The sequence below is a fragment of the Balearica regulorum genome, chromosome 3 (assembly GCF_011004875.1).
Source record: "Balearica regulorum gibbericeps isolate bBalReg1 chromosome 3, bBalReg1.pri, whole genome shotgun sequence".
NCBI lineage: Eukaryota > Metazoa > Chordata > Aves > Gruiformes > Gruidae > Balearica > Balearica regulorum.
Window position 1 is genome coordinate 106,769,232 of NC_046186.1, and position 27,467 is coordinate 106,796,698.

A 27,467-nucleotide genomic window follows, 5' to 3' on the forward strand; every position below is an offset into this window, starting at 1 on the left:
TTCCAGGGATGGGGCATCCACAACCTCTCTGGGCAACCTGTTCCAGTGCCTCACCACCCTCACAGTGAAGAATTTCTTCCTAATATCTAATCTAAATGGACCCTCCTTGAGCTTGAGCCCATTACCCCTTGTCCTGTCACTACACGCCCTTGTGAACAGTCCCTCTCCATCTTTCCTGTAGGCCCCCCTTAGGTACTGGAAGGCTGCTGTGAGGTCTCCCTGGAACCTTCTCTTCTCCAGGCTGAACAACCCCAGCTCTCTCAGCCTGTCCTCATAGGAGAGGTGCTCCAGCCCTCTGATCAGCTTCGTGGCCCTCCTCTGGACTTGCTCCAACAGCTCCATGTCTGTCTTGTACTGGGGCCCCCAGAGCTGGGTACAGTACTCCAGGTGGGGTCTCACAAGAGACTAGAGGGGCAGGATCACCTCCCTTGACCTGCTGGTCACGCATCTTTTGATGCGGCCCAGAACACGGTTGGCTTTCTGGGCTGCAAGCGCACACTGCTGGCTCATGTTGAGCTTCTCATCCACCAACACCGCCAAGTCCTTCTCCCCAGGGCTGCTTTCAATGCATTCTCCGCCCAGCCTGTAGTTGTGCTTGGGATTGCTTGTACCAGCCTACACGGAACACTTCCAGAACTCCCTTGCACTTTCTCTTCTTACACCCACTGCCTTGCTACTGTTTACATTTTTCCCTGCCTGTGTCAGCGGCTAGCAGACCAACTCCTGGAGGTTCTGCGAAGAAAACCAGGATATAGTTCAGCACACTTATAGCACAGTTAGCATAGATAACTTCATTGCTGAGTTGAAAGTTGTTCAGAGAGTAGGTAGGGACTTAAGTGCCTCCAGCTGGCTGGTGGTAAAAATTACACTTAAAATTTAAGATGATAAACATAGGATGATGATGGGACATCACTTTGAACTCTACTGTGCTTGAGCAGTTGCAGAGGAGACCCGCAGTCGCAAAGAGAAGTGAAAATGTCACACCGGTAACAGCTCTAAAATAGGTTGGGAAGGGAGGAGGAGAAGGTCCGCATAACTGAACAACAACAACGGCAAAGTTAAGCATCTCAACAGAGAAAACTGTCAGCCTGCAGCGGAGCTGCAACAGCCAGAGCAGCAGTACAGTTCTTCTGCAAGAGGTGCTCCATATCTTTGCCATTTAAGTTTATCAAGGTAGGACACCAGATAAAGAATACTCATTGAGTAAGATTCAGGACACCAAGCTCCATAAAATAAACATTAGAAAACGCATTTATTGACTGAGAGTTCAACTGGGATCCATTTATAAAATGGATGTAATTTTACAAAGCTCCTTGACTTTCAGCATCACTGTGACAACCTGAAGAACCCCCTGTGCAATGAATGAAGGTGCCAATTACCAGGTCAGATGCAGACTCTAGCGCTGTGATGTTAAGGTTTTGCTGAGCTTTCCCAACATCTAGAGCTACACCTCCTTTTCCATATCTTGGACAATTATGCCAAGTTCCAGTAACAATTTTTTTTTTAATTCAGATTATAAAACCAAATCAACTTAACTAGATTTCCTGACATGACGTATCAATTTCAACAGTCTTAGGTGACCATCTCCAAGGAACTAAATACTTAAGTCCTGTCAGGCATTCATATGGGCTAACTTAAAGAAGTAAGTCTTTTGAATGGGCAAAATACATGTATTGTGACAGTTCATTTAACAAACTTATTCTCTCCCTTCATTAAGACTCTCCTAGATGGATGCAACTGAGCATGAAATAAACCTCAGTGTTTCCATTCCCCAAAATAATCCCTTAAAACAAATGATTGAAGTACATTTAGCCTGTTCTTCAAGTACTTTGCACTGGCCCCAGATCCACTGAAATCACTGATTCCTTCCCCTTTCACTTGCTCTCTATCACCACCCCACCCCCCCCCAGCGATAGCCTACACCGTCAGGAAAATTTAGTCCTGGGTACCAAGCCAGTTTTGGAAACTTTTTCTTCTCCTCCAGTCTTGTTCACCTACTGAAAACAGAGGGAATCTTCTCTTGATTTTGGAAGTTTTGTATGATTAGTCCTAAGAGACATGCTGGCAAGTAATATTTAGCACCGGAACTGAGCCTACTTACAACATTTTCAGGAAGAGCCTATATGAAGTGCTGATAATCACCAGTTTGATCAACCGCAGACCACCTTCCCACTTTTGTAATACACAACTTTAAAAATACACAACCGTACATCTCCTGACAGCGATGGACAGATTGTGTATCACTGTTCAGAAATTTAAATCAGAATTTTTTTATACTTGTTGCCTAAACACTACCTAAATAATAGCAGACCATTTTATAATCTAGCAATAATTTTATTTTACAAACCCCTTTATAACTCATTAAGGTTGGTGCCAAACTTGGCACCGGTACCAATGATTTGCCAAAGCTGGATTATCCCATCATCTCTCTCAACAACAAAGCAAAAGCAGAGAAGTACAACTTTCAGGATGCTAAGTCAAGGACATTTAAACAGCTACACTCAATATTTGGCTGTAAGACAAATTGAGCGGAACTGTCCGTAGCATACAGAATGCTATATTAAACTTTCATGGTAGGTTTTCTTTATTACCAGTATTGAAAATAAGTCATGAACATAAAAGCAGCAAGAGAAAAAGTTGGACTAACTGTAATTATTTTTTCCCCTCGGTCTTTCCCTCTCCCTCCCTTCCAAGTTCTCAGTGGATACAGAGATCAAAGTGTATGCTGTGTGAGAATGTAAATCAAATCATATATTTAAAATGGATTTTAATTTATGTACAGCAGTTACCATTCATGAATGTTACACAGTCCCTGCGATTACATTCATTGTAAGGTAAGTCTTCACTTGTTTCTACTGAATCTTCTGATGGAGAAGCAGAAAGGAGGGGTGGAATCAAGGAGTAAGGAATGATCACAGTCATTACAAATTTTGGGCATTCGAGTAGTAAACCTCAGAGAGTCTTCTACGAAGTTCCAGAAATAAATGGTGGCAATGTGTATATATTGCAATTTTATTTCATTCGCTCAAACAAAACGTTAGCATGTAAGAAATTTAAAATGACACAATATGATAAAAATAGCAGAGAATGAACTGAGAAACTAAAAAGAAGGTAAACCTAAATGCATGAAAAGTCAACATTCATTAGTGATCATCTTCAGTCTTTGATTGACACTTGATGCTCGATAACTTTGTAAAACAATGAACTGGAAATCATTATGACTATCTGAAGAGATTTCAGCACCAGCACTAAGATTTTTACATTCAGTTGGTTTGCAGTTGACTTGGTAGCCACTTGTCTATAGTACAGGTTTATCACAGGTCAGATCACAGTGTTGAGGAAAGCAATGCCTTCCTGGCATTAGAAAGGATCCCTTAAACTGCCCTCAGCTTAAGACATCCGTTGTACAAAAGCACAGAACCACCACAATATGGTTTTTAAAGAACTTAGTTACCAGTAGGCAAAATAATCTTAGCTTCTGCAGTTCATTTTCAATACTGAAATCTCTAGAAACGGTGCGACTGTCAGTAGGACAGGAAATGTCTACAGTAATCTTTAATTCAATCCGATTTTCTGGAAAGAACCAATTCGGCAGTTTGGGATTACAGAAAGTACGTATGTAGAAGCAGCACAAAAGACGACATCTGTTCCTTTTTCTTTTAAACAGAAATCATGTTAATTGTAGACCAAGGCACAAAACGTTTAGTGCATAAGCCAGTTCCTTGCACAATCTAGTAGTTCAGCCTTTAATTTTGGACCACTTGTACCCATTCATGCTATTCCACTATGCTACTCCTGAACTCTCCTAGAAACAAATCAAACATGATTTCTGACAAGGGTAAACGTCCTTAATGCTCAAAAAGTCCGTGTAAAACAAAAAGTTACATCAACAAAGATGAAAATGCCTCCTCTTGTTTTGAGAAAAACAGTACTTGACAAGCTTACTACAGATTAATTTTTTAATGCCTTCAATAAATGCATGCAGAAAAATGCTTTTGTTTTTCTTTTTAAAAAATGATTAATAAATGGAGTTAAGCAATATTTCCACTGGAGACTTCTCTTAGAATTTGAACCTATAGAAACAGGAAATGTTTGAATTGGAGAAAAATTTCCTATTGAAGCCTTTCCAAAGCTGTAAGTGCTGTTTTGCTTTGGTGTTCAGCACTTGAGACAGTATGTTATTGAAAGCATTTGTCCTACGAATGGAGCTGCGTATACTTTTAAGCTGAAAGATTAATCTCTCCAAAACTTGCAAGTAAACTTTTCTTTTGGATCAGCACAGATGCCAAAGCAAACATGGCACTGTTACGGCTCAGAAAAACTGACAGTGAAAAGGAAAAGGGAAGATTTTGATCCATATTCCTTGTCCAAAGCACTACAGATCCAATTCACAAAATTTCTATCCCACTTAACTGTACCACATTCAAAAAAAACTTAAAAAAATTTAAATTACAAGCATAAAATCCAAAAACCCTGGGAAACAGAAAGCTATCATCTCCCCCAAAAATGATTCTCAAATTGTTGACCAAAACCAATGGCATACCATTGCTGTTGTTCAGGGTTTGGGTTGTGTGGAGCTGTGGGGTTTTTTGTTGGGTTTGAGTTTTTTTGGAAGGAGGGCAGCAGATAAATTAGGAGGAGAAGGGGACATTTTCTGTGACCTGATGCTCCATCATTCTAAGGTAACTAACTGCTGTCCTGTTTCATCAAACAATCAAAAAAGGAGTCTCAGAAAAGAGTGAAGCAGAGGGTCATGGTAAAAAGGTGAAGGACAACGCACTTACACAGGGGCATCCTCAGTAACTCAGATGCCTACATGTTTGTTCTCTCACGGAGAAATGAGTTAGGTTCACACGGGAGTTTCAGAACCGTTATGGAAGTATTACTGAATTTCAAATAGAAAACTGAAAAAAGATACAAAAGGATTAAGTACCTGGTTCCATTAACATGGTTACTGATAAAAGTCACATTTTCCTCATTATTACACATGCATGTAAGATGAAGAAAAAGTGTAGAAAGTAATAAAAATGTGTCACCTTCCCCCTCCCTCATCCCACATCTTTCTGGGCATAAATTAAGCCTTACAAATGAAAAGGCTACTCTGTGACATGCAATTTTTCTTTTAATTAAAAAGCTGGCTGTGTTGTGTTACATTACAAAAATGTCCACATGCATAAATCTAAAAAAAGCCCCAAAATCTACTGTAAATCTACAACATACTAATGATTTACATTTGACTGCTGATTCGCATTATGTAGAAGTCTTAGATTTGGTAAAGCATTGTAACAATGTAGGAAGGCATCTACATCTTTTAACTCTGGACTGTATTTGCTTTTTTTCATTTTCCTATAAAATTGCATGAAGGCTAACTAGAGAGGCTTCCTATCATAAAATTCCAAAATCTTGATATGTCATCACTGTCTAGGTCATTCACTTACAAATATTGCCCTTTAAAAGCACGCATTTCTAATTGTTCCATGTTTTGTGAACTGAACTTCTACACATCTGATCTTTTAAATTATTCATGGAAATATCAGATATGATAGGAAGACAAACCTGAGATACATTTGAAGTACAACAGTATAACTTGCTAACTCCTTCATTAATAAAGAAAACCTCTCTGAAAAGCCTTCCCAAGCTTTTCCCTGTTTTTTGTCTTAACAAATTCTGAAACATGTGCAATTTTATCTTGACATGAGTAGACTTCAAAGCACTGTGATCTTGTCTGATAGGTGTAGCAATTTCTGCATAATCATTACAGTAACTTTAAGAGTCTTTTCCACCCTGCTGTAAAGGTCAGAAAAAAGCTGCAAACTAGGAGGGGAATAGCATATCACCAGAGTGATGTGTCTGAAGCTTTTCAGAATAGGTTGTTTCTCCCTCCTTCCAAGTGTGTCTCTGTCTGTCTCCGTTTTCTTCTAACAGCTCACAAAACGTAGTCAGTTTTATACCAAGTTAAAGAGTCACATCGGCTTAGTACTAGTCTTTCTATGCAGTATTGGACTTGCTGAGTTCCTGCCTGATAGCTAGAGAGAGAAAGAGAAAGATAAGTTAACAAATCAAATAGTCAAAGTCAAGGCAGAAAGCCAGAATACACAACTGACCCCTTAAAGAAGGCTCACCCTGCTCCACCAGTCTTAGAGCATGAATAACCTGCACGTAAAATAGCTTTGCGTGGCTTCAGACAAGTGTCATTCTCAACCAGGCAGTAGTACCCTTTTTCCTGCTGTAAAATTTTTGTTAAAATCTTGTTTTTCAGTTCTGCATCTCCAGTAAGTCCATGACCTTACCTGATGATAATCACCGACACTGGGATTATTAAGGACCATATGGGTGGGCTCATTTATTTTTAATTTTGTTTGTTTAAGAGCAGCCTCAGAGCCCTCCCTTGTTTGCATCGTGCTGTCCTAAAAGGCTGTGGTACACAGCATGGTCAAAATACAGGGAAGAGTACTGCATTCTCTGCAGCCAAAAACCAGTCAGCGCTTTCTAGGACATCAGTTGATGACATCTGATATTTTACCAGCAGTGGTATCAGTTTAATATGACTTCCCTATGACTGAAAACTGGAAGCACAATCCTAGTCTGAATATTACCAGTTTTAAAATATGCACCTCAGCAGCTCTGGATTATTTAAAAATAACCCACCTGCCACCACATGATACAAGGATAACTACAAATCACTCAAATACAGCATCCCTCCAACCACTTTTAGAAGACACTACTTGGTGTCAATGTGCTATTAAAATAAAAAGCACAGGAGAAAACAAATACGGGCACATCAATCAGAACAGGTCTGGCACAAATGGAGTATGCCACCAGACTAACAACAAAGCTACTTTTACCAATAATTCATTCTCAGGCTAGAAAGACATTATATTTACATTGTTGTGCACCTGTAGCTACTTTCTAAGACTGAACACCAACAGCAAACAGATTGATACCTACCATCAATGAGTTCTTCCTTTAATTTCGTTAACTCCTTCCTCATTTCATCTAAAATGTCCTATGGTGTCAGAGCATAAATAATAGATTAGTTTTGCAACATGAACAGATTAGTAATTTTCTGCTGAGAGAAATCAACCTTTAACACTTCTGAAATGCATAACGCAGCCTTTATCTTCCAAGTTACTCCCCCAGATCTAAAGCATCCCTAAAACATTCTTAATGCAGGTACAATGAAGAAAAAAAACCAAACAAAAAAACCCCAAACAAACAAAAAAACCCAAAACCTTCCATAGAAATCCTACAAATTGATTCCTGTGGAACTTATGAGAGAAGGGACATACTGACACTAGAATGTTGCACTAAAGTAATTGCTAAATAAAAAAAATTAAAAAAAATACTTGGCACATCCCTTTAAAATGAGAGCTTTGCTACAGATGGAATGTGATGTGGAATGCAAAAAAAAAAAAAAGTAGCTAACTAAAAACCGCAAGCCATGAAAATATTCAAAGAAAATAAGAAAAAAAAAAGGAAAGATCAAGTTATCAAGGTATTCCCAGTCACTAAGTTGAATGTGAGGGAATGAAGGTGATGGAGTGAGGTGCTGTCCCCCGCTTGCTGTTTTCTCCAGCCTTTCATCCAAATGATGTTAACGGATGATTTGGTGACAATATTTTTACAAGCAGCATGGGGGTTAGTGCCTGTTTCTGCAGTGGAGACTGTCACCTCCTGGCCAAATCTGTAGTCAGCAGGAAACTCATCCAGATTTCATCTGTTTCTTTTTCAGCTTTGGGGTTAGCATGCTGTTCACAACTCTAGTGTACTCTAGACTTGCTGAGTCTTTTATGAGCTGTTGGTGGAAGACACATGCGTGGACACACCTTCCCTGCCCAAAGTCATTCCTGGCATAATAGTGCATACCAAAGCTGCAGAGGTACATCTCCCAATTCGCTAAGTCTTTGATGAGACTCTTGGACAAGCGGCAAGAAGCCTCAAAGCAGGAGCACAGCCACCAGTTGCTGGGAAGGGCAACGGCAAGTAAGAGCTTGCCACATGTCCAGTGGAAATAGAGCGTGAAACAATTTTGCCTCCAAAGAAAAGAATCTCAACAGAGGCAGCGATAGTCAGTGTGCTGGAAAATCGGGAGAGCTGTGCTTTATGGGATGATAGGATCCCAATCCTCTGTGCCTTCAACTCAAAAGAACCAGAGAAGAAAAAAAAAGCACTCCAGAAAAAAAAAAACACAACAACCCACAACTGAAAAAAAGAACAGCAGCCAGACTGCTGTCATCAGCAGCATTTCATGGAAGCTGTAGCAAAAGTACCACACATCCTCTTGCAATGACAAAATAGGAATGCCTTTGAACTAGATTCTAGAACACACACAGAGAACAACCTGTGAGCCAGAACAGCCTCCTGGACATGAACCCGATCTAGAACCAACCACCAAAACAGACTCTACTCTAGAGCTGATCTCTGACTCACAAGCTGATCTAGAACCAACCACGAGCTGGACCATACTCTAGAACTCTCCCTCCCACTCGGGGACCAGCCCATTGATCCAAATGCCACTTGAAGAAGATCACTCACCTCCAGTTCCACAATTCACACTCCCTCTGAAAAACACTGCTGCCAACACCATAGCCCTACAAACAACAAACCCCCAAACCCACCAAGTCTGGAACCCACCCGCTGTACTACCAACCACTGCTCTACAGACTCCTGAATGTAGAGCCCTCTGGCAACAGCAAGCACATCACTTTCCCCTTTTCAAGGGCAGGGATCCAACTTCAGCAGAGCCTTGCCTGGAAAAGGGGCGGATCACACCCACAATACACTGTGTGCTCATATTCTCTGTCAGAAAAGTAACTAGCACCATCTCAACATGCTCCCCAAGAAAAGGAGCTTCCACCAGCTCAGTATGGATGAATGTGGCCAAAAACCAGCACCAAGACCTCAAACATGACTCCTCACACCACACAACTCAGACTGGCACTCAAGAAAGTACACTACTGTTTTTGCCCAAGCCTCACTCAGCAAGCCACCAGCAGGCCAGCGACCCCCACCATACCACCCCTCTATACCAGGGACACCATGCTGAAATGCTGCTCACCTACGGGAATCAGGTTTCCCTGCTGCACATTGTCCTCACCGTTCCCAAAGACCCTAAAGATTACTAGATACACCACAAAGCACAATAGGGCAAAAATACAAAGCAGCATTCTCACACATGGACGCCAAACATCTTACACAAGTCTGCTCAGGTCGGCATCAGCCCAATTCCCCAGGCACCAACTGCTCTCAAAAGGACATCTGCACTGAAAGCACCTACCAGCAGCAGCAAAGATATCATCTGAGGGCCTCCTCAGCAAATGGGGACTTCTCAGTAGTTGGAGGAACACACATACCCTACACCCACTTACTCCTCTGGGGGCTCCTGTTCTAGGAGTGTGGAACATCAGATCAGTAAAGCTCTTAAGTGATAGCTCCTCTCTTCATACCAGTCAAAAGAGATTCCTCGCCAAGCCTCTGGTTGCACGGGTTTGTCTGTTTGGCAAGTGTACTTGACAAAGGCCTGTCATCTACAGCTAACTGTTACCAAACCATTTCCAAAGCAACCCATAAAGTCTTTTCCTCATCTAACAGCAGGCAGCTGCCGCCTTCTTCCCACAATACTCTCCTCTGCTCTTACCCAGGATAGCTACACAAAAGGTGGCATCACTGGATGCTCTTTCACAACCAGACCATGACCATGGGTGCTCACATCTGATATAAAACATGGTGATGCTTGTTCTACTAGAACTGCTGTGAGGGTTTGTTGTTTGTTTGTTTGCTTGTTTGTTTGGGTGCTTGTTTGTTTGGGTGGAGAGGAGAAGAGAAGGAAAAGTTTTCCAGGCAAACCAGTTTCCCAGTTCCATCCATAGTATCAACATCATCTTGTGTGTGCTGTCTAACGCGAAACGCAGGAACAAGCATCTGTGAGAAAGTAATGGGGCTGTGTAAGCCGCCATCCTACTGTTATGGCTTTTAAGAATACTGAAACACATCTGGGGAAAAATAATGACTAATAATTACTAAATCATTATTTAAGTTTGGAACTAGTTAAGAAAACAGTTAAAAACTGATACTGGACAGCTACAAGTCCTTATACCCAAGGTTTTCTAGTCAAAACATTATATACGTACCTGTTTCAATCTGTCATAATCTAGACCTTCTGACTGTACTCCATTGGCACTGGGTTGCCCCGTTGGTGTAGATTTTGGTCTGCAGTATAAAAACACATCCATGAATTACTGGTCACTCATTATTACAGGATAATAGGACTTTCCCCATCAAACTTGCTAACATTCATCTATTAAAATCATAGTAAAGAATCAAAATGAAGAAAAAAAATAAATGTTGGGAGTGGGAGGGTAGGAAATCAGCCAGACCGAAAATACCACACAATAGAAAGCAACAACCAAGAACATTTTCCACACACTGGAAAGATTAATTACCATAAGAATGAGAGTTATTAATTCAAAACAAGAACTTTTCAAGAAACAGATTTCACTGTCAGTGGTTTCTGATTTTTTCATAATGGGCATGAAAAGCTGAACACCTTCAAATGTCAGACACTTTCCCTTCTCCCTTTTCAACTGCTTACTCATTTCAAAAGAGGCGCTCTGAAAGCAACACTCCCACTAATGACTACATGTTGATGCTGTAACTGAATGCTATGGAATAACCCTGGCAGATTTTCAATGTTTGAGCGACCTTATCTAACTCCCTTCCAACCTAAATCATTCCGTCAATTGCTTTCTCAAGCTACTGAAAGCAAATACTTAACAGCAGAAGGATTTATAAAATAATACTTGAGAAGAAGTTCTGGTGTTTTGGACTATGTCATGTTCAATGTTTGTTTACGCAATACTCGAAGACATTGAAAACTTGCTTACCCAGCAAGATTAACATGCATTTTTAATACACATTCCAGAAGAAGCAGGTTTTCTACATTCTCACTTCTCTTTTTTGATCCCCTGTTTGTACAAGGTGTAGCTCAGACTCACGTACTTACTATGCTTCCACAGGGCCTTGCATACCTACAGCTATGAGCAGAGACAGAACCTAGATGCTAACAGCAGGAACACAGAAACGGTTCTCCAAAGCAGGGATGGATGGATAATGTGGGACAAAGAGGGAGGAATGTTCTGCTGTTCTTAATTACTTTTTATATCTTGGCTAACATTCTCCCTCCATTACTCTATAAAATGTTAAGCCCAAAGAAGTTGATAAAATTGCTGGCAGTTCATGTCAAGAGGTTTCCCCACTGTTTACAATTATCACAGTATGCTAATGTTAAAGAAGGGCAGGGTATCAGTAGTCTGAATTGGGTTCTATTTCATTGTCCTTGTATGTGGCATCACTGAACAAAAAAGCCTGGCCTAAATTCAGTGTCTCACTTCAGAATTCTTACACAGGATGAATTCATTAAATGCTGCATTTTTCTGGAGTCATTACCTGAAGGTACAGCATTATTTATTACAATGGAAGGTGGCCAGGAACAACAAAAAAAAAAGACAAACCAGCAGGAAAAGCACAGTTCTGTGCTTTATCTTCTCTCAAATACATAGTATAAAACTATCTTTTTCAGAATAAAGAAGAACATGTGAGAGACACAAGCAGTACATCCATTGCTTTAATTTTTCCATTTATGTATTTTAATTTAGCTGACAAAAAAAAAAGATGTGTTCTCACTCAGAAGAAAAAGGATAGTGAACCTATATATATTTGCTTGTTTTTACAAAACCACTACCTTCAGCTTTCATGCATTTTGCCTTACAAGACAGCAGTTCATGCATGAAGAAATTGTCTGATTACACTGTCTCTGTTCAGTACAAGTAGAATAAGCCTCATACTGGATTGTCTTGATGACTTTTGTAACATGACAGGACTATTTTCTTATTTGCTAACTGAAGGAAAACACTCAAAATGCATCTCCCAACAGAAAAGGGCATGCACACTAAAATGTCATTTTGATATTACACAAACTTCCCCAGGTTTGTGCTCTCCAGCAGATACTTTTAACTCTTGTAGGTTCCCAGGGTGAAAAATGTTAAGAAACAACATGGGACACAAGATTTGCCTGTTTCCTCCTCCTAACCTGTAATAGGGCGTATGGCCTGTATCACTGAAGAGCCTGACACATTCAAAAAATTTTATTAAAAACTTCATAGCTACCAAGTAATTCTGGTTGACAGGACATTTTGAATTGGTACATCCAAGTCCATTCATCTTTTCAAAAGGCGGTAAATCCTCTGTAGGTGGATTTAGGTGGTGTAGAAACCTCTCGACAATTGTGGGTGGTTTTTTGTTTTGTTTTTTTTTTTTTAAACACTTCATGATTATTTCTGTGCACTGACAAGTTAGTTACGTCAAGCCTAGTGGCACCCATTTAGGAAAAAACTGCCAGCAGTTAGCCATGCAAAACAGTGTCAGCAGAAGGGATTGTGTAACTGTCCCTTTGCTGCTGGACTTCGCATCAGAGAGGTGCACAAACATCCTATGTTATTAAACCAGTTCGGTTCTTCACTTGGGATCACACTGCTCAACTGCTACAGCTGCTTAGACGTAAGTCTAAAGCCGTTTAAACGTATGTTCCAAGAAAGAAATTGCTAACATTAGTATTGCTTGAAACACACCAAAATGAAATACATGATCCAATGAGTAAGACAGAAGACAAAATATTCAATAACTTGATAGCAGAAAAAGCCGGAAAATAGAATTCACCTTGTAACCACCAGAAGATGTACAGCATGCGCTAATGCTATGAAGACAAACCACAGTTTGGGATCTTTTCCAAAACTCTTTAGGTATCGACAGTGCTTAAGTTCCTTATGAAAGAATTCCTTGCTCAAAAAAACATTCGTCAAGACGAGATCTTTGGTAATTGCGGCTTCATCACATATCTGGTATTTAAAGTGTTACTTGCAGTTTACACCTCCAACTGTGAACATGACTTACTCCAAGTAGAATAGCATAAGTTTTTCAGATTCTCCATATACAGTTTCTAATCATTTCCACTATCACTTGTTTCCCATACACTATGGCATTACAGCATTTACCCAGCGTGACTGAAAAAAAGAATCAGCATCCCTCTCAAATGCAATTCCTGGCAAGTGATAGCAGGGACCACCTACGTGCCTTAATGGAAGACCCCAAACAAGAATATATTTTAATGAAATTGCTTTAAAGAAGAGCTCTCCACAGACAGACTGCTTCATGTTTCTTTTGCTTCAGATGTTTATATTCTAAAGACAACTCTACCAATCGTACACTAGATACACCTGCTACCTGTCAAAAATCTCAACAGGAAAGCCCCTTTATAAACTCTACCACTCAGTCTTAAGAATGTATTCCATTTCTGCTTTCTGAAATGCAAAACATTCTTCATTCAGTCAAATATTAAAGACCGTAATTTGTAAACTAGATAATTTCTGATGTCAGTCAAATCTAGCTTTCTTCTCTTCAAAATTATCCCTTTTCCTTCTTCAGCTCGCTCAGAAGAAAGATTAATGGTGAATGCAGTTGCCATTAAGGAAAACATTAACTACTGAAATTTAGTGAATAAAACATCCCAACCATTCAAACCTAACATGGCTAAAGAGCTCTCCCGTGTGGTTTTTCATAGCATTGCCTAACAGGACAGTGAGGCAACCTCAACAGGCCCTAAAGCACCTTAAATCAAGCATGCAAGATAAAGATTTTATCCATGCCAACATGCAGAATACACCACCCAAGGTAAGTAGCTAAAGGGGAACTTTTCATACAAAAATAAGTAGTCACCACAATGACTGCCTTCATGAAAAACAAAGCTGGAATTTGACTCGGTAATTCTGAGGGGCTCTGTAACCTGTTTACCTGCAGAAGCTCTTAAAACCTGAAGGCTTTTGATGTATTTTATGACTACCACTACAGAGAGTGAAACTGAGATCTATAGGTTAAAATACACATGATTTTGATTCTAATTTGTGAATATGTTCCCAACAGAAACATTTCTTTATCTTTGACAAGGATTTAGGTTTGTTTTGTTTTTTGTTTTTTTTTTTTAAAAGGACTTTCTGATGTTTAAATCAGACAAAATCTGTTATCTTTACTTAATTTGTGAAAAGCAGATGTGAAAATTCACCTGGAACATTAATTGCTATTCCTGCGTACTTAAACTTACATTTTTGAAAACCTGCTTCTCAAAACACTGTAAATGTTTCACTAAATCTTGGCATATCCAACAGGAATTTGTACCTTTGCAGGTGATGTCTGCCAGAAAACCAGTATTTAATACGAAATAATTCATAGCTGGTTCTTAAGCAGTCTCAATTTGCCTTTGGCACCATCTGCTTTTAACCAGTTGAAAAATAGGCTCAACTGGACAAACAAAACGTGTAGAGGAACTTGGTGGTGCGTGTGGTGATTACCAATCCATGTAGAAAAAGTCCAACCCTGAACTGGTCAAAATGGTTATTACAAAGTCTCAAATCCCAACAGGATGATACCTGTTTAATGAATCATAGAACCTGTTTTCAGAAGCAAGCAGATTTTTCCACGGAGATTCCCGTCTACGAAGGGGAGAAACACTACCTTAACAAGCTATAATAGGTCTTAATTATGTTCAGTTTTAGCACCTTAAATACCATGGAGTTTAACTAGTTGTGTTCCACGAGTTCTATTTGAATGTTTCAGGAAATACTAAAAGCAAGCAGCTTAAGTCTTTTCAAAGTCTGCTACAAAAAAAGGCCTGATTTTAAAACAGGACACTAGTTATTGTAAAACGCTTAGAACACTCATTTTGAAAAACTCCTTATTGTCTACCTGTTCAGAAGCTCTGAAGAGAAAGTTTTGCTTACTTGCCAGTTTCTTAGGCATGCTTTATTTAATTTCTGTAAATGACTCATATCCTCCCTGTAGAGGTCAGAAGCAGGTTCTCGAGCCTTACCAGGTGGAAGACATCCCCTTTTGGCAAACACAGTACTAGTGTTTCAAACAGCAGCACCCTTTGACTAACTCACTCAAAGTTACTTAACAAGCTGCTTGCTGAGTTCAACTTGGCAACTGTGAGAATTAAGGAAAATGCAAGGATATTCAAGAGAGACTTCTTCTAATACATTTTCTTTCTCAGTCCATGAAACATTCCTCAAACCATCAACATTGACTAGAAAACTGTACTAGCAGTCTTAAAATATATGCTATGGCACCTTCCAGCAGGTTATGACAGCACTAGAAAATAATACTGACATTCAATCACGGAATTCTTATTTTGGAAGTACTTTTAGAGTATACATCCAGTGAGGCTCTCAAAGCTGAATCCTATCAACATTTTCCATTGGATGACCGAAGACAAAAGTTTGATGGAGAGATTTTCTCAATTATGTCTCAAGAGAAGTCTCAAAACTCCTCTAGGTCAGAAAACATTTCTAAACAGACCTCAGTAACTTCTGAATTTCACCGGTTGAAACAAGAGCAATGAGACAGGATGCATAAAACAGTTCACAAGAAGCTACAGCTGTAGGGACAGGTAGAATGAAGATTGAAGGACATCCCAGACTCCCCAAAGGAGTCTGATATGGAGAACTGCCCTATTTATTAATCCCTTCACTTTCCTTTCTTCAACTGCTTATCCATAAGGCATCTATAGCCAAAGGGCCAGGCCAGCAACTATCTTAAACAATATGAAATCTAAAATGCTCTTTAGGATTCCTTACACAAATTATTTCTATGACAAGTTCAATGCCATGTATTGATACCTCAATCTGCTTAAAAAGAAGAGACCTCTGTTAAAGCAGGTGAGACCTATGGGGGGCGAGGGGGAAGAAAGTAGGGGGAAGCCAAGGCTATAGGTAAAGCAGTATTTTGTTACACTGATAGGATAGCAGAGGGGACATCACCACCAATATCACCTGCTTTTTGACAAAAAACAAAGCAAGCAACCAGAATCAAGGCTGCAGACATTTTAAGCTCCTGGACTACTTTATTTCTGAATGATAGACAAGGATACTGATACAGGCTAAGAGTGCTTAGTGCTCCATTTTAGAACCTCGATGGCAATCTCGAACCACAAGTAATGCCACTTAAAGAACAACTGTCTCTTCTTCTCTAATCACCAAATCTCACATAGCTGTATCCAACAGGCCAGAATTGTGAGGAGATTCAAGTAATTTCAAACACATAATTCTCAAGTTTAACATGTTCTTTTGTTTTCTCTCAAGAAATTCAGATAACTTTGTCAGATTATCACAGGTCAGTATTCATTACACAGAATATACAGGAATTCTAAACTGAACCACAAGCCTTCTGCTTAATGCAAATGGCAATTAAATATACCTCAAAAATAAATTAAAAAATGCTAAAGCAGCCATTTCATTCTTTTGCACTACTGAAATGCCTACCAAAACACCCACTGCCTATCAAAGTTCCAGGTGACAAGTTACCAAAGATTGGTTAATGCACTGAAGGATGTGTAATATTTCTACACTTCTTTAGGATGGGCTTCCTTGGTTTGGTATGAGACAGCTACTGAAAATTGTCACGGAATCAAATCTTACCAAGATGGCTTAAATATCTAGATAACCATTCTACGACTAGCACAGAAATAGAAGAAAACCTATTCACTAGATTTACTACTGAATATATGAATCCCAGCACTGAATTTGGTTCTTCCTTTGCAGCAAATTTCAGACTTTAAAATTTAAAGAAATAGAAAGAATTAAACATTGCTGTAGGCAAACATACACCTTAATAATTGACGTTATACACCAGCAATTTTTAAGGAATCTTTTTGGGTTTTACTTTTGATTTTACTGTCAAAATTTTCACTTACTACCAGTCTCCAAAAGCAACTCTTCATTCCTAATTAAAACTGCCAAACACAATTTCACAGCAGCAATTTGAAACCCATACATTTTGCTTTTAATACTGTTAAGGTGATTTTTGCTATTTTAGTCCGGTACCATTACCAGCATTAGCAACAACAGCAAACGTAGGGAAAAGATAGCTGGTACAAAAGGGAGTACCTGGAGATAACGGGTGACTTGCTTCCATTCACTGTATTTGTTCTTTCCCAAGGCTTCCTTGTTAGTTCTGGAAAACATAGTGAGAAGATGAAAAATCGCTTTTTCTATCCATTGTGTAATTTACATGAGGAAACTTCAAGTACCTGGCAACTTAAGTTAGCCTTTTTTGTGTGTGTGTGTTACTATATTGCATTAGTTCTTTCATATTAAGCTACCTCCTGTAGTATTCATCTTAATTGTACTACTATTTATGTTGCGATAGCATCTTAAAGTCTTTTGTTCTAGACATTGTAAATGCTGTTTGATTCTTAATCCAACTGGAAGGTCTACCTACGCTTTGTGTATCTGATTGCTTCAGTTGTGAAACATGGAATTCCGGAACTATAACCAAATAGTCAGCTTCAAATACTGAGGGAAGATGTTTTTAAGATAAATGAGTTTTCCTGAGCTGTTAATGAATTATATAAAACGAATTCAGTGCCAATTTCAATGAAGTGACAGCAGGGATGATACCACCTCACACAACTAGAATACCTTTCAGCAACAAAGTAGCTATTTCCCAAAGTCTTGTTCCCAAAAAGATACTTCTAAAGTTGCAATGTATCATTTCCCCCTTTCAAAATAACACAGACTCAAAACTAAAAGGTACATTGTCCTGGGATCCAGGAGTGATTGTAGTTTACTTGCCACCTGTGATACCTGCCAAAAGTTTTACTTTGCGTCTTTACTGTGCGTCTTTTCTCCCATCTGAGCAGCTTATACTCTATGGGCAAGCACTGCAGAAAAGGACTTCTGAGCCCAGTCTACAGGCACGAGTCTAATTTGTAGCCAAGTTTAAAAAAAAGCCCAACCTATCTTTATACATGCTCATGCTTCACTTTCCATTATAGAGCCTGATCTCAGTTCTGCTTGGAATCTGCTCTGACAGACTTCGACCTGCTATCCTGAGTTTATTTCAGTGATCTAAAGTCACACGTGAAAGTTAACTTTATTGTGCAGGTTGGTTTGTCAACAGCAGACAGACAGAAATCACAGCCAAAACAGGGCAAACAGTTCAGTTAAGGACTGTTCATTTTGTGTTCTTGCATGGTGAATGAGATTTTTTTTCCTTTAGTGGTCTCCACCTAAGTGCTTCCTCAGGACATACCTACAACCACAAATGCTTCATTCCTGACAGATCAGGTTTTCATTCCTTACAATCTGCACAAATTAGAACAGTCTTTCTGTAGTGTGAATTGTCATTACTTACTCAGGACTTTAATGTGCCACTGAATTATCAGTCTGTATTTCCGATTTGGGGTTTGTTTGGTTTGTTCCCTTTCTTTTGTATTGCTCAGCTCTGCTAAACTGGGCAAGCTGCGGGGCAGAAATGCCCTTTCAGAGTCTCATATTGGCCAGGAAGTTCTCTAGGATGCAGTTAAGATACTAAGAATATCTGATTTGCAGAAGGCTGCTAGCATAGCCTGTGACTTGGCCAACAACAGGTTACCAGTGCTAGTAATAAGTCTTAAGCTTAATTTGATATACCAGGCTTCAGGACTTGTCCTGCCATAGGAATTATTCCAGCAGGATTTTAGCTGTATCTACAAAATTGAGTAACTTTTGCTATGGCCGCAGCTTGCTCAAGGACCACATGATTAGCCTTATCTAGGTGAAACAGCAACATTATCCAAGGGCCATACATCTGTTGCCTATCCCATGGGTTTGAGCTTGTTTTGTTTATATTATTATCTTACATGTTTTAACTTAGGTTTTACTTAGCCTTATGTGACTGCACGTTTCTTCCCCTAAAAGGAATATACTATATACAGAAATGGATTAATATTTGTAAGTAATCACGGTGTAACCCTCCCTGTAAGCAACAGGAGAGGGAGAGAGAGCATATAGCCCCTTAACACAGTTGAAATATATCAAAATAAATGCAAGGACACCCCAGCTCAGGACAGAAGAAATGTCTCCCGTTTCAACATCATACTCCTCCTGACAAAGAATGTGGAACTCTGATAGTTCATCAGTCAGCACATCAGTCGGGTAAGCGCAACGCCAAAGAGGTAAATGCTAGCAAGTCTGGGTATAACAATTTCAGTTATATTACTAATGGAAATTAGACATAATTGCACATATTTTTGACCTGGCCTCTGCTCAGTATGCCAAGCATTCCTCTTAAACATTTTAAAGCTGTGTTCCAATAATGAGGCACAGCATTACCAGAGCATTTTACATCAAGAAATGAAGTAAAATCTCTCCATTGGAAGGAAACAGTCAAAACTCTGGATGCATTTGACTTTTTAAAAAAAGTTTTATGAGGCTTCTTATCATGACAACCAATTAATGGAACCACTTCCACTAGTTTTGATTTCCCTCTTTTGGGCCTGTATTATTAGAAAAAGTGTTCCAAAAGCAGTCATTTCCTCAAGGCTAATATCATCTCTGTGTTTAACAGAATAAAGCAAACTCCTAAGCTGGGGGCGGGGGGGTGGGGTGTGTGTATGAAAAAAATCAATTTGTATCAAGTCATTTACTGCTTTGCGGTCTAATTTCTTTAGACTACTGGCTGTATCTCAATACTAACAGTTTTCCAGTTATTTTGATCCGGACACACTTAGCTCCTAGTTCTCCTTTTTATCCCAGAGGCAGTGGCTACCTGGGTTTTGTTCACCCTACAGCAGTGGTTTTCAATATTAAGGCCTGCAAACCATCAAGTGGCTGAATCATGTAGTGAAGAAGTATACACATGGGCAAGCAATCAACAGAGAAACATAGAACATACTGAAGACTGGTATATTCATTACAGAGTTGTTTTCCTTCTGCCCCCAGTATCTTTTCAGATGACAAACTGCAGGTTATATGGTACATCCTCCCCCTTTTGTATGCACATAAGGGGAGGCAGCCAGGGAAGCTAAGGGTACAAGAGGTATTACTGAAGGACAGGAAAAGAAAGTCTTCAGCGTCATCTGAGACCTTGTAACACAAGCATTTACAGTATGAACATGTATGCATGCCGACAATACATCTTGGCCAACTACAGAATTGGTGAGAGGTAAGCTTTCCTTACTGACTGCAGCAGCAATGTTGGCTGTGCAGTTCCAAACTCTGCCACAAGCATACCTCAGCAGAGGAATCACGGTTAAAGAATTTCTACTCCATGCACTTACAGTGATTTAGAAAGGACACTTGCACGTGAGGGAATCTTTACTAAAGTACCGAAGCGGCAACTGTTTCTGTCTAACTCTGATAGTCTTGTACATCTGCCTTGAAGGAAACAAGCTACTGTCCCAGCTTGTGTCCTGCAATGACTGAGACAATTTGCTTTCGCATTCACTACCAACTGCTCTCCATGCATGAGCCCCATAGGTTCGACACAGGAGGGCCCTGTACCAAGTATGGTGTTCCAGTGGATGTTCTTTTTCTCTCATCTTCTGAAAGACTTCTGAACCAGTACTTGTTCTACAGCAAAATGCCAGGCTGTAATGATGGGAGAAGAGGCAGGCTCCAAAATTCAGCACAGCTGATGGAGATTTATCAATAGGTTTTAGCGTTATAGAGTCACAGAGTTCACAAACCTCTGCTACTTACCAGGTGTGCTTGTTGAAGAAACCTTAGAAGTTGAAGACTCTGATTCTTCCTGATTAAAAGGGATGAGAGAAGAAGGGGGAGAGGAAAAAGAGAGAAAAACACTTTTGACTCTTCTGAATCTGAAAGATTAATCTCAACTGTTTAAATATTTATTTCACCTTATATATAATTTTAAACTGTTCTGCTCAATTGTATGTAAAAAAAGTGCAAGCACTACACACTTCACAAAATAGTGGTTGTGTGTGTGTGTGTGTATATATATATGGTAAAGTATAAGTAACCCCATGTACACCATTAGAGTCTTTCTGATAATCTAGTACTGAATAATGTGAAGTAGATAAAATTTCTCAACTCACAGCTTTATCTTCTTTCTGCTCTGGTTCTGTTGATCCCTTTTCAGCAATTCTTCTCCTATAAGCAGAGACAAAAGTTACCAAGATCATCATGGCTTTAAGATGGAAAAATGTTGTTTAGTGTAATTAAAGACACATACAGCTTGAGAGCTAGATAATTGAAAATTAGTGTTTAAGAAAGTACTTTCAAAATACTTTCAAGGACAAAGCCCTCCTGCCAAAGCGACGGTGCAAATTCTTTCTCCTCTTGAAGTCTGTATCCCCTCCTCTACTGCTGCACAAAGACTTACACAGAAGAAAAGTACTCAATTACACTCAAAAAAAAAGGCTATTCATAAAACGTTATCAACTGCACAAAGCAACCACATGAGCAACCCAATGTTGATTTGATCCTTAGCCAGCTGCAAACAGGCACCCAAAATCCTACCTCTGCAATGACTAAGCAGCTGGAGCACAGCAGAAACAGCTCCTTACCTCCTGGCCAGCAGGGCACTCATCTCTTCCATCAACCCACTGCCTCCCAAGGGAAGTGGCCCATTTCCACGGCCACTGTCTGTTTTAGATGAAGCAGAGCCGCCTCCTCCTCCACTTGAACTGGAGGAGTCTTCACCCTTCATAATACACAAAATAACAGCAGATGTGCAAATAAAATTATAGCCGACTTAATGAAAGCAGCAAAGTTCACACATGAGAAAGAAGCAACTGTATAAAGAGTGTGATGGGCTGGTAGTACATCCTGTAACACTTTTTTATCAATTAATTAAAGCCTACCCCAAAAGTCTTGATACTGTTATTAATCTTGAACAAAAATTACAACCAGTTCAGGAAAATGGGATTTAGAGACAGGAATCACAAAAAAGAAACTAGAGTCGTATTTACCCGTGAGACTTTCCTAAGTTTGGCTCCAGCAAGCGCAGCTGCTAGTCCAGTTAAAGGGCGATTTTCTTCGGGCACGAATCCCACTGAAAATCCCGAAGTGGGGAGGGGGGGAGCAGGAGGTGGAAGGGGAACGGGAGGAACTTGGCTAGGAAGTGGAGGAGGCGGTGGTGGTGGCGGCGGAGGCCCTGAAGGTGGAAGTGGAGGTGGTGGTGGTGGGCCAGGAGGAGGTGGGGCTGCTACTGAAGACTGAGCTGGGCCAGGGGGTAGGGGGGGTGGGGGAGGTGGTGCAGGTGGTCCTTGGACAACACCTAGTATCAAAAAGAAAGCAAATAGACTATGTTAAGGATTTTAGAAAAGAAAGATCTTATTTCCATTGAAATACTGGTTCTTTTGCTCAGTGTATGATAATACTGGTAAGGATCCTTTTTATAGGCAAGAAAACACTGCAAGTTTCAGCAGGAGAGAAATGTTCTTATTAAACGCACTAAAAATATTACATAGTACACTATGAGAGATCAGAGAGTTTCAGAGACATTGACATACAAAACACCTTCAGTCAGGTTCTGTGCTGCAACCAAGACGACTCTTACGCCAGGAAACAGGCAAAGCTTTTATTAAGAGTCAATTAAGGCAGGAATGTCATACCTCGTAGGAACAATACTGTGTTCAAAACGGTGCTAAACACAGAGTGGCTTTGCATTGTACTGACAAGCATTTAACACACCACCCAAACATCTGAACCCTTGAAATGTTTGAGTTCCAACGCTAATTTCCAAGCTGTATAAAAATCTTTTCTCTAAAAAAACCCAAAACCATTCCAGGAATCAACTTCAATAATTTAAACCGAACACTAATTAGCAGCTTAGAAGACTGACATGTTTTAAGCTGATGGGAACAAGCTCTTCCATCTTTAGCTATGATTCTTCTAATGCTTTAAATTCACCCTGATATGCAATACAAAATGCGTTTTGAAGAATATTCTGATGATTACTGTTTTATGAATATAGAAACAGTTTAAGAAATTGTGACTAAGAAAACAGTCCCACACATCCTCCCCCCGCCTCGCCCAAACTGCCATAAGCTACTAAAAGTGCTACGCAACCACCTTAAGCAACCCCTATGGAAGGAATTTCATACATAAGTCTTCCTGGTTTCCTACTCCTGTTAGCCACTGTGTAAATTTAAAAGCCTTTTAAACTCTCTTGCTATTCACCATCACTCCCCATTCAAGTGCACACTTTTATTCCATACTACAAGTCAGGCCATTCACCCTGTTTCCACTCCACCCTGGAGTAGCTCACACCTTCATTTAAGACAAGAGGGTGTACACAGGATCTACTCTGCGTGGCTTATGTGTGATGAAGCCACAGCCTGCTCATCCCCCAGGAGCCCCTCTGCCCACACCTTTAGCTGAGCTACTGTAGACTTACATACAAAGAGCTAAATCTATTAAATCGCTATAAAAGCGTCAAGTTAACAAAGACATCTACATCCAAACACATTTCTGTCACATTGGTACAGTGTCCATTAAGACTATCACCTGCTTAACCAAGTTTTTCTTCTGAAGTCTTTTTTAGCTACGCTGGTAGAATACCACAGGAAGACCTGTCTTTATATCATAGAATGGTTTGGGTTGGAAAGGACCTTAAAAACCACCTATTTCCAACCCCCCTGCCATGGGCAGGAACACCCTCCACTAGACAAGGTTGCCTAAAGCCCCATCCAACCTGGCCTTGAACACTTCCAGGGATGGGGCATACACAGCTTCTCTGGGCAACCTGTTCCAGTGCCTCACCACCCTCACAGTAAAGAATTTTTTCCTTATATCTAATCTAAATTGACCCTCCTTCAGCTTAAGGCCATTACCCCTCGTCCTATCACTACATGCCCTTGTAAACAGTCCCTCTGCAGCATATATATGTGCACATACAGCCATATATCAAAATACGACCACTGTACAGAAAGAAATGCTGTAGGTGTTACATGTTACTTTCTAAATTTGAAACTACATGGAGTATCAAAGCGGTTCAGATTATTCCTCGTTTAAGGTCATTCACATGTCCAAAGCCGCACATCTGTTCTTCCATGTTGGCTGCCATTAGGAAACTAACGATGCTGCCTATTAACTCCATGTTCCAAATAAACTAACAGTACACGATTTACCAAGCAAGTATTCAACAAGCTCTGTTCTCAACAAGTGAGAGCTTAAGAAATCAGAATTTTACTTATGACAGGCCACAGAACACCAGCTCTTATCCACAGACCTTTATAGTTTCCCTTACCCCAGTTTTCCAAACGGTATTTCATTGTGGTATTAAGATCACTGCAACTTCGGAAGCACTGTATGAGTTCTTTGGGGCAGTTACCGGCTTCGATACCAATTGGTTTCGACTGCATTCCTGATTAGTGCATTAATAGCAATAACAGAAAGCCTTACCCTGCTGGGTCGTAGGTTCAATCGGCTGAGAGGCTGCCTGCAAGACTGGCTCAGAAGCAGAGGAGTCTCCCAGCACAGAGTTTAGAGAGTTCTCAACAGAGGCAGGGGTAGCTGCAGAGGGAGAAGGGAGAACACTAGGCTTGGATGAGGGAGTCGAGGCATTTGGGGAGTTGGGAGAAGGAGAAGCTTGAGGTCCAGAGAGTGACAGAGGTGGAAAGGAAGGCAGTGGGGGGGGAGGAGGTGGCGGAGGCGGAGTTGGACCTGAGGTAGAAGGTGAAGGAACCGGATAAGCCAGGTTTTCAGGAAGCCCGTTAGGAGCTGTGGGAGACGTGGACATTTGGGTCACTGGATTAGAAGCCGACACTGGGAGGACAGGTCTTGGACCAGTAGCTTTGCCTGGCGGACTGCTTATCATTACTGGAGGAGATGGGGGAAGAGGGGCAAAACTGGGTGCAGACCAGGCAACAGGCTTTGTATTTGGAGGCAAAGTCGCTGGGGCATTGACAGGAGAAGGGGGCCGAGAACTTTTGTTCAGCGGACGAGGAACTGTAGCATAATGGGGGAGAACAGGGTGGAAAGCTGAGCCTAAAGATGTAGCAAAACGTGATGCAGAGTGCCTTAGAGGCGGTGTAGGGGGAGTGGAAGTCGGTGGTGCAGAAGTCACTACAGCGTACTCCGGTGTGGCCTCTGACATTGGTGCTGAGACTGCTTTTGCATATGATGGAGGAGGTGCTGAAGGAGGCTGGCAACTGGAGTATTCAGGAAGTGGAGTGCTATACGGGGAGTTGTCGAAAGATGGAGCTGGACAGAAGATGGAAAGCAGCAGCAAAGGCAGGATAAAAAAAGGAGAAAGAGAAAAAGGGAGCTAATGAAGCAACAAAACCAGCATTCAAACAAAATGTATAAATGCAGACTACAGTTAGTACCAGAGGATTAGGCACAAGTGAAAATACTGTTAGGAAAGTTTTACATATTATCAGCAGCTGCTTTTAAATTTTACCAACTATTTTTGTGCCAACATTTGAATTCACAAATACGTTCCAAAGCAAGTTTTCTCAAATCCTATCTGTGAGATGAATTAGATACAGGGTTGATTAATCAGCCTTTTGTCAGCTTTTATCTTCTTGTTTGGTTGCAAACTGTAAGCAAGTGTAGTGATCTTAACGTTTTTTACAACTCCACTAACAAAACTCATACCATAGGCAGCAAGTAGCTATCACCTTTCTCTTCCCCAGAAAAAGCTCCATCGCAAACTTGAAAGTACTGGGAATAAAACTACCAATAAAATCCTTTGCTCTAAAGTGACTAGCTCTCACATAGTATACCTCAAATTTTACCATGAGCTGACTTCTTATGTAGATTGAGTTTGTTACTAAAGAACAACCAAGTGCTTGACTAATGTTCCATTATATTACCAAAATGAGAAAGCTTTCAGCTATCATTGGATACATTTCCGCAGGCAGTGCATTAACTTATCTACAAATACATATAATACATTTCACTGAAATGTTACTACAATGATAAATTAAGCAAGACTTCATGCTGAAAGGCACCATTACTCGCACTATTACTTTGCCTTATGTAGATACATACCTTCTACATAAACATACTCAGCCTGATGTATTTGGGTTGGGTTTTTTTTCCAAATTACATAATGAGAATACATCTTGTTGAAGAGAGCAAACAACGATAAGGTATTTAGAAATTTTAACTCATCATACTTTAACCAATGTTGGAAGTGCCCAATATGATTCAAGTTTTTCAAGCAAAGTACGGCAATGGAGCGAGCAAATAATGAAAAAAAAAAAATTATTTCAGAGTTAATGGAAAATTATGACAGAAAAGTCAAAGATCTTGGACTTCTTGCCATAAAAAGGAAGCAATTCCAGCAAATAGAAGCCTGAAATACTGACTGCTGTTGCACAGCTGTACTCACTGCCCTTTGTTGCTTCTCTCCCGCTCCGTCACCCAAACACATAAAGAATAGTCTGGTACTTGAATGCACTCGGGTTTTAAATTCTTACCAGCATTGGATATTCTTCTCTCTCTTTCCCATTCCAATTGTTCCCTTTCCAACTGTTCTTGCCGTTCTCTTTCTTGCCTTTCCCGTTCAAGTCGTTCAAGTCTCTCTCGATCCTGCCTCTCCTTCTCTTGTCTCTCCCTTTCTAGGCGCTCTTGCCGTTCCCTTTCTTGCCGTTCTCTCTCCAGTTGCTCCTGTTCTAGGCGCTCTCTTTCAAGTCTTTCCCTTTCTAGCCTCTCTCTCTCCAGCCTCTCCCGTTCCATTCGTTCACGATCCAGCCTCTCCCGTTCCAGCTCCTTCTGCCTCTGTTGCTCTTGCAACTGTCTACAATCATGAAAAAAGGAAAAAGACTAAGCGGCAAAGTGAAAACCAAAAATATCAAGCAACTGTTAGAGGACAAGGTAGAGATAAACTAATCAACAATCTTTGCAGCAGCGAGAAGAAAAGCACAGCATTTGTACCAACATACAATTCTTAATTCTACGTGTTATTTTTCTGAGCTGGATAGTAGTTGTATTATGCTTACAGTAAAAAAAAATCATATATCCAATTTCCTCTTAATTTAACATTCAGAGAGACAGCTTTCAAGACGTAAAAATAGAAAGCTGTTGCTGATAGTTTACTAACTGATGCAATCTTCCCAGTTTAAGATACGGAGTTACATTTGTTCTTTGCACATTATTTTATACTCAAAGCAGTGAATAAAAGTACTATGAAATAGCAGTTACAAATACTCATGAAAAAACCCACTCCGAAAGAAATTACATTTTTCAAATAAACTAGTCAGGTAGTACTTATCCAAATTTTACAGAAGTATCAAAATGTATACATGTCCCTCTCAACCTGCATACTACTACACGCACATACAACTTAACCGGCATCAAGACGAGAACACTCTGAAGGCAGGGGAAAACTGGACACAGTGAGAAAACAATCCAGGGTGCAGCAGCCAGGGAAATGCTGCAGGGAGCTGGCAGGACTTCCAGCTCATGGGAGTCTTTGCAAAGGAAAGCAGAGAGGGGGAAGATGTGGAGAGGAGGAAAACAAGTAAAAACAAGACAGAGGAAATAAAACTTCCTAAGGGTAGGAATCATGCAAAACTTGCTGCCAAAGCCACTAGGCTGGCTGAAAGAAAGGACGTTCTTGCAAAAATATAGTAGGAAAGGCTGCAAACAACCCTTTTGCTTTTTTCCTCCCTCATCTTGCTTTAT

The 27,467-nt window shown here is 40.3% G+C and overlaps 1 protein-coding gene across 9 annotated transcripts in view; it reads right to left on the bottom strand.

The window, feature by feature from the left end:
* Positions 1–2,996: 2,996 nt before the first annotated feature.
* The window catches only part of ENAH (ENAH actin regulator), a 100,360-nt gene continuing 75,889 nt past the window's right edge, over positions 2,997–27,467 (bottom strand). For 3 of the 9 annotated variants that reach the window (XM_075749357.1, XM_075749358.1, XM_075749360.1), the window contains 11 exons: positions 26,261–26,580; positions 24,237–25,037; positions 21,800–22,107; positions 21,395–21,531; positions 20,924–20,978; positions 20,568–20,616; positions 16,992–17,058; positions 14,478–14,540; positions 10,131–10,209; positions 6,949–7,006; positions 2,997–6,026 (listed from right to left, as the gene is read on the bottom strand). In XM_075749357.1, coding sequence (XP_075605472.1) covers positions 5,989–6,026; positions 6,949–7,006; positions 10,131–10,209; positions 14,478–14,540; positions 16,992–17,058; positions 20,568–20,616; positions 20,924–20,978; positions 21,395–21,531; positions 21,800–22,107; positions 24,237–25,037; positions 26,261–26,580 — 1,975 coding nt within the window. In that variant the 3' untranslated portion in view covers positions 2,997–5,988. The remainder of the gene's footprint in view (positions 6,027–6,948; positions 7,007–10,130; positions 10,210–14,477; positions 14,541–16,991; positions 17,059–20,567; positions 20,617–20,923; positions 20,979–21,394; positions 21,532–21,799; positions 22,108–24,236; positions 25,038–26,260; positions 26,581–27,467) is intronic. The other 6 variants (XM_075749359.1, XM_075749361.1, XM_075749363.1 and 3 more) reach the window with 5 other exon arrangements.